The sequence below is a fragment of the Crocuta crocuta genome, unplaced genomic scaffold, assembly GCF_008692635.1.
Source record: "Crocuta crocuta isolate KB4526 unplaced genomic scaffold, BGI_CrCroc_1.0 scaffold7, whole genome shotgun sequence".
Classification (NCBI taxonomy): Eukaryota; Metazoa; Chordata; class Mammalia; order Carnivora; family Hyaenidae; genus Crocuta; species Crocuta crocuta.
Window position 1 is genome coordinate 9,301,084 of NW_027531904.1, and position 12,267 is coordinate 9,313,350.

General features: G+C 47.0%; 1 protein-coding gene across 1 annotated transcript in view; it reads left to right on the plus strand.

Moving 5' to 3' along the window:
* EFL1 (elongation factor like GTPase 1) overlaps positions 1 to 12,267 on the plus strand; it is a 101,000-nt gene that overhangs the window by 38,552 nt on the left and 50,181 nt on the right. The window contains exon 15 of the mRNA XM_077774396.1: positions 342 to 480. Within this exon, the coding sequence (XP_077630522.1) occupies positions 342 to 480 (139 nt within the window). The remainder of the gene's footprint in view (positions 1 to 341; positions 481 to 12,267) is intronic.

Sequence of the window (12,267 nt, forward strand, 5' to 3'; positions counted from 1 at the left end):
TGAAAAGTGTGGAAGTGCTGGCACGGCGGCCCAGGACTGGTACATGGCGCGGCTCCCGGAAGTGCTGCAGGGGCTGCGGGGATTTGTGTTTACTGACTACTATGGCGTCACCAGGTCACCGCAGAGTTTACGTGACTTATGACTGGGTTGCATTCTTGACAGTTTCAAATATTCGAGAAATTTAGATTTTTATTCATAAAGTGAGGCGTGTTTTCTGTCACTTCAGATTTCCGTGCTTCAGGTTTACGTGAAGCGACCGCAGCGTCTCACCTGTGAATAAATGTAACTTTATCGTTTGTTTATCGCCTCCTAACCCCTCTTCAACCGTTGTCTCCGGCCAGGTGCCGTCGGGCTTCTCCGCCCCGCCGGACGGGCTGCCCCCGGTGCCCCACCTGGCGTGCTGCCGTCTGGAAAGCCTGTACCTCCTGATGGGGAGGGAGCTGGAAGAGCTGGAGGAGGTGCCCCCGGGGAACGTGCTGGGTAAGGTGGCGCTCCGGGCTGCGCGGGCGCCCTGCCCGCCATCCGCGCGGTGAGATCTCCGCAGGGGGTGGCTCGGATCCCTTTTGCAGTTCGGTTATTTTTTCTGGCATCCCGAGACTGACCTCGTGCTTTCGAGCCGTCAGCATGTGGACGCTGACTTGCTGTGAGTCCTGGTGGTTGTGCTTGTCACTGCCCTGCCTGGTGGTTGGCGGGTGCCGTCTGACGCGGGGCCCCCGATGGGCTGGGAGCAAGAAGGGGAGTTCCTGCTCACTTGGAGTCAGCCTGGATGAGTAAGACCCTCCTGGTTCTCAGTTATTGGAAACTGTTCTGATGTAAAGTTCTCTGTAACTCATTTCCTTTGTTCCAGTGTTTTCTCTCCCATTAAATGTTGCTTTATAATAGTAGGTATCGGGGCGCCTGGGTGGCTCAGTCAGGTAAGCGTCTGACTCTTGATCTCAGCTCAAGATCTCCTGGTTTGTGAGATCGAGCCTCACGTCGGGTGTCGCACTGACAGCACAGAGCCTGCTTGGGATTCCTTCTTTCCCCATCTCTGCCCCTTCCCATGCACACATGTGCGCCCGCTCTCCCTCTCCCTCTCTCGCTCTCTGTCTCTCTCGCTCTCAAAAATAAATTAACTTAAAAAAACCCTAATAGCGGTTATCACTTGATATCCACAAATACTGTTTGTCAGCCCTGCAATGTTTAATCCATACTTGGTGTCTGCTCCTGTGTGCAGAGTTCACGTTTTGAGGTCCTCAGTCAGCCCTGAGGTCTCGGACCGAGGGGCTTCTGTCAGAGCATCACGGGCCCGCTTATGCGGTGACACGCTGCGCACCCTGTACCGCTGCGCACCCTGTACCGCTGCTCCCCGAGCCCACAGGGGGCTTGTCAGCCATGAAGCTGCATATCGGGTGATTGCTTGGCTGGGGATTCTCGTTACGTCGTAGAGAAATGGTCCAGACTGCTGGTCTGGAGCAACTAATGATTTACCTGGATTTTGTGAACTTGGGTCCAAGAAATTTGCCTAAGTATTTGCCCCTCCCTCACAGAGACCCATTCTTTGCTTTGTTTTCATTCCCTTTTTGTGGAGGGGCATGAGGTTAGACGGATTCCTGGCTCCTCATCGGTGTTCCCCATGCTCTTCCATCCCTTTGGAAAATGTCATCGCGCCTTGACGGTCAATACAAGTTTGTGAGCTGCCGTAGCCAGCAAAGTGCCCTGTCGGGAGGGATGTGGGAAGAAGAATGGATAATACTCTGGTTTTGTTTATAAGCCTTTCTTAGGATTGCTGTCTTTTTCAGATTCAGTCTGTTCTGTTCCTTCAGCGAATGCTAAGGCAGAAGATCTTTAATGAAACGCTCCAGGGAGAGAAGGTGTCTCTAGAGTGAATGGTAGTTGCCGTGTCTCCTCCAGTGAAGGCCCCGCGTTTGCACTCTTTCCCCGGCAGAGGCTGGGAGCTTGACCTGCAGTGGTGCTGTTTCTGGATTTCCATCTGTTGTCCAGGACTGAGGTTCTGCGGCTGATAGGGAGGGACTCCATCTCTCGTCTGCCTCCTCCAGGCAGCCCTCACCCTGCCATCTGCTGCAGGAGACCTACCATGAGCTAGAACTTTCTTCCTCTTGGAGAAAAGACGTGCCTCCTTCTCTTTTCATGATATTTCAGAATCATTGCGAGGTGACGGTGAAGGTGAGGAAACATTTGTTCACCATATTTAGCAGTCGGGACCTAACACTGATGGACCCCACTGTGGGTCACAGTGCAGCGAGGGGGAGGCCCACGCGCAGGCACAGGCAGTCCAGGGCTGCGGTGACAGCTCTCCTGTGCCCGCGGGAGCCGCCTTCCTTCTGTCGGCCTGTCTGCGGCCCTGGAGTGTGCCCCCGGGGCACCGCGGTGGTCCGTCCCGCGTCTCCGGGAATCCCAGCCACATTCCTGGCGAGAGGAGGGCACGCAGGCTGGAGGCCTTCCCCCTGCACCGTTTTCGTTTGGGAGGACATGGCCACTTGGTGACTTCTGTGTCCACGCTCTCACTTTTCGTGACTTTTGTCACATGGCGGCCCCTAGCTGCATTAGAGGCGAAGACTGGGTATCTTACTCTGATGGCCTCCGTGGTTAAGGCCGGGGTTTGGCTTGTGAGTGGCTTCTGACTCTCGGGTCCACACGGCGAGCTGCCTCCTCCCACGCTTAGCTGGCCCTGCCTGTGCCCCCCGCCCCCCATCAGGATTCGGCTTCAGCTTCTTTACGTGAAGGAGGAGGGGCGTCCACCAGAGGGACTGTGACTGTGACATTGAAGGGGTTGGAATCCAGCAGCCACTTTGATTTGTCTTTTGAATTGAAACTAAAATAATCATTTTCCCTTTATTAATCCAATTCTCCCTGAGCCCCGTGCAGGACTAGAAAACCCGAGTTACCAAAATCCTGGTCATTCTTTTGCCGGTTAGTAGGCTTCGTTGTGTGGCCACAGGCCCATTGTGTAACTTTCTGGACTTCAGTTTCCCCAAATGATTGAGAGCAGAGCAGAGACTGCTAACATTTCGTGTGTAAAAATAGACTAGCCACTATTTGTGGGTCCCCAGACCTTTTATAATATTTATCACACGTTGTTACATTTATCCTACCTTGTAAACATCAAGGACAGAATACTAAATAGCATTGTATGGCATACCTTTCATTGGTGTAGCGATAAAATATACACAGAATTACATTTTGTTTGTAAAATATGAACATTAAAGTTTAAAATGGCCAATTTTTATGGTCGGTTAGTATTTCAGTGAGGAAGGAGTGAGGTAAAAATCTTTAGTACTTCTGTCGTGAAAATCTAGAATGGTTTATATCAATTTTCCAATGATTGAAAAAAAGTCTAAACTAGATTGTCTCTCAGGTTCCAGCTGTAACTTTTCAGGCCTGTGTTTCTTAGAGAAAAGCCTTTCTTCAAGTAATTAGGATAGCTCCCTTCCTGGTGCTCAGTGGGAGAGACAGTAAATTGTTGATGTGGTTACGGGGTTGGGTTGATAACCACGTAAATGGCCCCTTTGAGCCCCTGGAACCCGGTCACCAGCCTTGGAGTCAGTGTGGCCTTTCAGGCAGTTTCCACTTGCTGGGGCAAAGGTCGCAGGAGCGGCAGGTTCGTAAGCCAGGTGCTTAATAAGGAACTTTCCAGAGCCAGGAGGGGGTTCACAGTGGAACAGGGGAGCAGGCCCAGGGCTGTGGCACTTTAAGGGGAGAGAAGCATGCGGCCCAGGAGAAAGCTCACGGGGGGGATGGCCTGGTGCCCATGGGGGCCTGGGCGCTAGCGTCCCTCCCTGGTGGGGGAGCTGGTGCCCGTGGGGGCCTGGGCGCTAGCGTCCCTCCCTGGTGCGGGGGCTGGTGTCGGCTGGCTGGGACCTTGGCTGGGACGTGGGGCTGAGGCCTGAACGGTGGCCTCCCCTAGGGCTCCTGGTGTCCTCACGGCATGGGGCTGAGCTCCGTAGAAGCCGTGTCAGCTCTCGTGACCTGGCCTCCACTGGCTTTGACCTCACTCCGTACTGGAAGCAAGTCACCAAAACTGGCCCTTAGAGGACACTGCCTGGAAGACCTGTCAAAGAATTTGTGAACGTGTTTTAAAATGACCACACCACTAACCGTAGATCATTCCTTGTCGTCTCTTATGTTTTAGCAGGCCCACGGCAGGGTGCATGACACAAATTAAGACGTAGCAGTGTTTATAGTGATCAGGGCAGGCCTATAAATTCCATCTATTTTGCTCTTGTTAACTTAGAGGAAAGGTTGTAATTCCTACTTAATAAGAAAATAATAGAGAATGATATGATTTATATCCATATGCTTTTCATGAGAAATGATACTGAGTAGGATTTATCAAATGCAGATGAAAATTTTTGTTGGAGAAGGAAATGAAAACTTATACGGCGTTTTTGAACAATTCAAGGTACATAGTCCAAGTCCAAAGGAAAGTTCCTTTACTGGCACTTGAGAAATTCAGATTTCACATTTGAACTCAGCTATAACTCACTTGAAGAACTTCCATTGACTGATAAGTGTGGGATAGATTTTGTGGTCTGGAAATAGTTGATTTAACGTTTAAAATCATTTAATTCCAACCTGATGTCTGAGAAACTCAGATAGATGGGACCAGAGAGACCTCCCCGTGTTACACACACAATGGCCTTTTGTTTGGTCCCCTACCAAGAAAGTCTCTAAAAATAAATGTTTGCTACAGGCTCCTATTAAAATGTGAAGGGAAATTGAATTAAGATTCCAAATTTTTAGCCTTTTCTTCTACACTTTCAGATCTCTTCCATATGGCTAAATCTTTAAAATTTCAAGGCCATCTTCTAAGAGGAAACATGATATTCCTCTTGTTACAACAGGAGGAAAAGCATTTTTTTTCTGAACTGGCTTTAGTTTTTTATGGTTGGTTGCTGGGTGATAGGAAGTCAGTGAAAAGTAAAAGCTGAAGAGTGTGTGTCTGTCCATCTGCCCCTGAGTCTGTCTGTCCTTAGTCAAGTGGAGTGATTGAGGAGTCAGAATCCTTGGAAGGGCACTAACATGCAGATTTGATTGTGTTATTTCAAAGGTAATCTCAGCTGTCTGTGACTCTTAAGTCTTTGTGGTGGTTTTTGTAATTCACATCTATTCCTTTTAAATATACCTTATTATCAACATTTTTTCACTTGGAAAAAATCTATTTTAATCAGCAAGTAACCAGAGCCTTCCTAGTCACTTCTTAGTATTAAAAGTTTCAGCTGGTTTTCATAATTTTCCTTCTACAGATGATAGTGATTTTATTGTTTCCTTGTAATGTGTCTTGTTTCTTATTTTTATATCTGCCTATAAAAATATGATCGGTAATAATCACTGCTCCTGTATTCTGATATTCTGTCTGGTTCTTTCCTTCTTTTTTTTTTTTTTTTTCTTTCCTAAATTTAATGAAAGTGCCCATTTTAGTTTCAGGTTTGCTGAGACTGGGTGACTCATATCTTTTATTATAATGCCACTAAGTATGCTTTTTTTTTTTTAACTGAGAATAGATACTAAATTTTATGGATGTGTTCTCAGCAGCTGAAGACAAAGTTGTAGAGCTTTTCTATATCTGTAATTGGTGTCATGGATCATATTTAATTGTTTCCTGGTTATTCATTGTCATGCTTGCAGTCTAAGGGGAAAAAAAAACAGCCCCTGATCATTGCACATTCTTGTCGCACATGGTCCCGTTTGGTTTACTAGCATTTTGTCCAGATTTTTCTTGGACAAAAAAAAAAGTTTGGCCCTTATTTTCTTGGTATTTCCAAAATAGGAAACTTCATCTCCTCCCCCCTAGAGCTGCCCTGTGTGATGGCAGTCACCAGCCTTATGTGCTTCTTTAGATTTAAACCGGTTGGGATCAAATAGCATTAAAGGTTCACGCCATCAGATGCGCCGGGAACCACACACCCCTCGTGACTGCCGCCTTGGATGTTGCTGTTCTAGGGAAATGTCTCTAGAACGTGAGAATTCACTTTTCTTTGAAGGTTTGGAAATAGTTCACGTGTAAAGTCATCCGGACTAGGTACAGAAAATGTTTGATTCTTTCCATCTGGCTTATTATCTTTCTTCTCTTCACCACTTCTGTGTTTTTGTTTTATTTATTTCTTTATTATATAAGTTGTCTTTTTATGTTGATGTTGTAGCTCATATATGAATTCTAAGGGTTATGTTTTGAGTTCTCTATAGAGGTAACTTTCAGTATAGTGTAGGTCATGATGTACGAGGTCCATTTGAAAAATGCAGATAACGAGTAAGAGTTCTCTCCTGGCAGAGGGGTAACCACCAGGCTCTTTGTATCCACTTATGAACATCTTGTTTCTTAAAATTGTGGCAAAAAACGTAATGTAAAATTTACCATCTTAACCATTTTAAAGTGTACAGTTGAATAGTATATTTTTGATACAAAAATAATCATGCTGTCTGTTTTATAACCTGTGCATATTTAGAGCTTTTTGTTTCAGTGCGTTTGCTGTAAGTCCCGGCACAGGACTAAATGGTGGGGGCGTGGTGGAGTCTCCTTCCTGACGCCACGGGTGTTCTTTTTTTTTTATGTTTATTTCTAGGAGAGAGAGAGACAGCGTGAGCAGGGGAGGGTCAGAGAGAGAGGGAGTCACAGACTGAAACAGGCTCCAGGCTCTGAGCTGGCAGTCAGCACAGAGCCCGACGCGGGGCTCGAACCCACGAACCGCGAGATCATGACCTAAGTGAAAGTCGGACGCCCAACCGACTAAGCCACCCAGGCGCCCCCACGGGTGTTCTTACACACGTTACACTGAGTTACCAGGGGCTTCGTCTGTAGAGCCCTCACAGTGATGCAGTGACTGCAGTCCCGAGGTTAATTTTTACCATGTGGGGGCACCTGCGGGGCTGTCAGGTAGGTGGCTTCCTTCAGCTCAGGTCATGATCTCACGGTTGGTAAGTTCAAGCCCTTTGCCAGGCTCCCTGCTAACAGCACAGAGCCTGCTCCAGATCCTGTCTCACTCGCTGTCTGCCCCTTCCCCGTGCATGCAAGCACCCCCCCCTTTCTGTCAAAAATAGACATTAAAAAAGTTTTTTGATGTACATAAATGTTGTATTTATCAAATTGTCTTTTCCATACCTTTCCGGTGATAGATTTTTTTTCTTTTTTGAGCTACTTACATCATGAATCACAGTAGTAACCCATTTCTTAATATCAAATGAGTCTTGCATTCCTGGAATAAGCTATTTTGTTGAATGTATTTCAACACGTTAATAAAGCAGTGAATTTAATTTGTCAATTATTTTTATGTAAAATGTTTAGGTTTGTAAGTTTGGCTCACCTTTATTTATACATACACATGTATTTATTTTAAATTTACGGGAGTTTAGAAAAGAGTGTCGTACCAGCTGCATGAGACAGATAACAAATGAGGGATAGTTTTCACTGCTTTTTATTTTATGGAACAGTTTAAAGGGCACAAGAATTTTCTGGTTCTTAAACAGTTTGACATCAACACCCATGAAACTGCTTACACCTGGTTAGTCATCAGGCTGCAGATTTGATCATGTTATCAGTTGTCTGTCTCCCTTTCGGGTTCTTTTTACTTTTCCTTATGCTGATGTTGGTACTTCATGCTCTTTTATGTTTTAGATCAGTTATTTAGTTCATTTGCATGGATGCTAGTATTAGTATTGATTATAATAACGACATCCAGAATTAGTATCTGTCAGCGCTTACCCTGGGCTGATTATCTGATCTCCTCGCTGCCGGGGGAGGTGGGCACATTTTACGGTTGGGAGAAAGGAAGCTCATAAAGGTCATGTAGTAATACATAGAGAGCGCTGGGAGTTTTGGCTCTGTGTCTGTGCTTATCCAGCCTTCTCTGTTCCTGTGTTGATTTTTTTCCCCCTTTTCTCTTGATCAGTGTTATTTGGTTGTTTGTTATATCGTATTTTTACTTCTTAATCGATTCCTTTTCTATTGTAGGTTTATTTTTATTTTTTTAAGTGTATTTATTTTTGAGAGAGAGAAAGGGAGTGAGCAGGGGAAGGGCAGAGAGAGAGGGAGAGGGAATCCCAAGCAGGCTCCGCGCTGTCAGCACAGAGCTCAACACACGGCTCAAACTCACAAACCATGAGATCATGCCCTGAGCCGAAACCAAGAGTCTGACACTTAACCGACTGAGCCACCCAGCCTATTTTTTAAATGTTTTGATTTATTTTTGAGAGAGAGAACAGGGTAGGGTCAGAGAAAGAAGGAGACAGAGGGTCCAAAGCAGGCTCTGCGCTGACAGCACCGAGCCTGAAGTGGGGCTCAAACTTAGCAACTGCGAGGTCATGACCTGAGCCTAAGTCAGACACTTAACCCACTGAGCCACCCGGGCGCCCCAATAAAGTTTTTAATACATTAATGTAGCATCTTTATGAAGCCTTACCTCCTATTTATCATAAATTGTTTCATATTATTTTTTAGAAGAATTGTTTTTATTCCTCTTCTTCAAATGAATGTGTCTGTGGTCTGAATCTTAGTATAACCTTGGCTGGATTTCTTCAGTTTTATGCATTGTTCTCTTTATCACTGCATTTGTATGTGTGCTTCCCAGCCTGTGGGCAGCAGCTGCACCTCACCAGTGCAGCCGTCGGTGCCTTCTACCCCTGGAGCATCCGGCGTGAGGTGGCCGGAGTCCCCTGTCTGTGACCGCAGGTGAATGGGTAGCATGTGGTTTGGCAAAATGCTTATTCCCCAGGTTAAGGTGTGTCTGCCTGGCTGTAACTATGTAACTTCTTTTGAATAGATGATTACAGGTTTGTAACTTAGGAATTGTCTGTTAATAAGCTCATTGCCTTTCTAGACGTTATTTGCAAACAAAGGAATATTTGTTGGGAATTTTCTTCCCCACCATCTCGAAATAGTATATTCCTTTTCTTACTCTTGAATGGTACCTACAGGGTGGAGAGCAGATCTGACCTCCTTTATTGGTGTTTTTCACGCATGACACAATGGGGAAATAATGTGACTTTTGTAAATGGTTTAGTGGAGTTGGGAGGATGTCCTTGATGATTGGTATAACAGTCTTCTTGTTGACAAGGTGAAATGTGATTTTTTTCCAGCAGATGGACAATGGATCAGTTGTCAAAAAGCTAAAAAAATACGCTCTCTTCTACCCTTCAGTCGATTATGTGACTCTAAGATACACCAAGTCCACGTGTGGGCAAGCGTGTGTGTATATCAGGGAAGCTCTGACGTCTGGTCTAAACAAGGAGATGTGGGCAAGAGCATTCTCAGCAGTGCCATTTATGAGAGCAAAGAAATTGGTAACAACCTAGATATCCAGGGACAGATGGGTGACTGAGTAGATTTGTGGTACAGTCACGAGGAAAACTACTATCCCCAAGTGAGAGTGAATGACACTGTACACGTCGCCTGGGGTCAGTCTCACAAGTTGCCAAGCATTTATGTAGAGGTTAAAACCTGTAAATTGGAGCAGATACATATATAGTAAGTGACACGTGGAAAGGGAAACTGCAAATTCAAGGCAGTAGCTCCCTGGAGAGAGGGTTTGGTTGAGGCAGGAGCACACAGAGATTGGTAGGGTCTTCTTTCTTCCCATGACTGGTAGGCTTGTGCTGCCTGTTCTGTTTCGCCTTTAAGTTATATCTTGAAAGTCATCTCCTGTGTTTTTTAAATTGGGAGGGAAGGCAGTGTTAATATCTTTACTTGACATCATCGGTGCTGCCTTACAGAATTCGTCCCTGAGGATTGGGTTGAGAGATGGGGGGTGTATGGACTGGAGACAGAATATTCTGGGTTACGCTCCAGCTTTGTAGTCTTGGGCAAGGTGCTCATCCACTCTGGTCCTTCGTTCCACCTTGCAGATGAGGATAATGAAAGGCTGTGGGGTAGTGACCCTTCTTTTGTTCCTAAAAATATCAGAAGGCAAAATGTTAATTAAGTAATGAGTTTATTACTATCGATTTCCATGGGAAATACCATTAACGCACTACCAAAAGTCACCCCTGGAAAGAAAATAAGTCGTGAGTGAAGCACTTAATTATGAAGATGAAAGAGCACTTTTCCAACTGAACATGTCATCTGTTCGAGTGCAGTCTCTTTATCTAATGACAAATGTCCACGTAGGCCCTCAGAAGCATCGACGCTCCCCTTGCTCTAGGGAAGCCCATCTGAAGATTGTCTTCCAGCGGTCCGTGTAGATGTCAGAGGCTCGAGCTGTTTCTGAAACTATTTCTTGGCTCTCCCTCTTACTCCTAGATATTCACTTACAAAGAATCCAAACTTCTGTTAGCTTCTTCAAGAGAAAACCCGGGCCAGCAGAGATGAGAGGAAGCAGGACGGAAGGGAGTGCCCTTGCATCTCCTGGATCGTCAGCGCTGCCGTCGGGCCTCCACGCCAGGCGTGGCATCGGAGCCTGACCGCGGAAGTGGGATTCGGGGAGCAGGAGCCGCTGGCTGGCAGGAGGCTGTGGCTTGCACATTGAGGGAGGTGGAGAATTTTCTACTGAGAAGCATGTGTGCAAGCTTGAACACAGAGTGCAGAAGGAACAGATTCTTCCTTGAGAGGCCAGCCCACGCGCCCCTTCGAGGCCTTGACTGTTAGTGTAGATACAGTGTTAAGGTGTGAGTCTCCCCGCCCCCCCTTTTTTTTTTGCAGGACGTTATTAACTATAAATATGGGTATATATTCTTCTAAAGTACTATTCTGAAAAGGTGATTCATAAGTAAACAGCGCACCACAGGGTTGCGGTGTAGCTTGTTTTCTGGAAGGAAGTGTGTTAGCCTTTGAAGCTGGTACTTGCGAGGGAGACCCTTAGTCATACGTCTGCAGTTGTATTAAGAGCAACAGGGGCTGCAAGTCCGTGGCTCCTGTCCTGGGATAAAGTAGACCGTGGCCTGCGCCCTCTGAGACCGCCGTTGCCCCCAGGAGCCGTTGGAAGCCCCTTTCCTGTCCCCCGAGCTGAGGGTGCCCCCCCCACGGGCAGGCAGAACCCAGTTGCTCATAGTCCGGGGAGCCGGTCTGTCCCCGGTTTGCCGCTGTTCTCAGAGCTGTGGCAGGCGGGGACCTNATGGGCAGGCAGAACCCAGTTGCTCATAGTCGGGGAGCCGGTCTGTCCCCGGTTTGCCGCTGTTCTCAGAGCTGTGACAGGCGGGGACCTGAGCCCCCGGTGCTTTCCTGCGGCGCTCCCTTCTGCCCCCGTGGCCCCTCCCAGGCCCTCCTCCTCCTCCCGGCTTTGCTCTTGTGTTAGGCAAGTCCCATGTGCTTCTGTAAGTTCCTGTAGGGCCCGGGCCAGGGGACCCGTAAGCCCCTCTGCCTTATTTTTCCCCAGAGGCCGAGCTCTTGTCGCAGCCCAGCCCACGAAGTGACCCTCAGCCCCTCAGCCCTGCCCTCGGGTCTTCCTGGACCAGCCCGGCCATTTGGGTCGTTCAGTTTCCTCAGGTGCAGTTCTCTGTTACTCTGTTCCTGGGCTCTGTTTGCCGTCCTGTGTTTGCCAGTCTGTACTATTTGGGTTTGGTGGTTTCAGTAGTTCATTTTTTGATTTTGTTTTATCACTATTTGTTTCAGTACGTTTTTGGCTGTTCTTGGACATTTATTCCATGTGAACATGAGAGCATTTTATTACATTCACATACATTAAATATCCATATTACGATGTTTTACTTACGGAAGGAAATCATGGTCACCTTTTTTTTTTTTTTTTTTTACTNTTTGCAGGAATGCTTATTCTGGGTGTTACCAGCGTGATGTCTGCAAACGCGCTTCCACACATGCACGTGCTTCTGTCAAAGCAAGTAATTTTGTGTGAATTTATAGGTTTATTTGGGGGGAATCGACATCTTTATCCTGTTGAGCCATTTCTAGTTATGGGGCGCTCAGCAGGCCCATGGGGCCCCCCTGAGGCCGTGACTCGCGCCCAGCACCACAGTGTGCCGGCCACCTCATAACTTTATTACCAAATCGTGTAAACAGTGAAAATTACACTGGGATGGTCTCTTCGGAGAAGAAGCCCTTTCCGTTTCTACACAGAAACGTTTCCATTTCTGTTGTGGCCCCAGGCCTGCCCGTCTGCAGCTGCGCCAGCGGCAGCTGCCGGAATGCCTTCTTCTGCCACAGGGTCTTACCTGAAACAGGGATTCCTGGAGATTGGTGAGGTCCGGGGTCTCTTATTTTTAACTTCTGGAGAGAGCAAGTTCTTAGTGGTGTAAATCCGTTCTGGCCGGCCCGGGTGACCTGTAATGTAGTTTTCCTTTTTGAGCCTGGGTTTAAATTGCACCAAGCGTTTGGATGAGGCC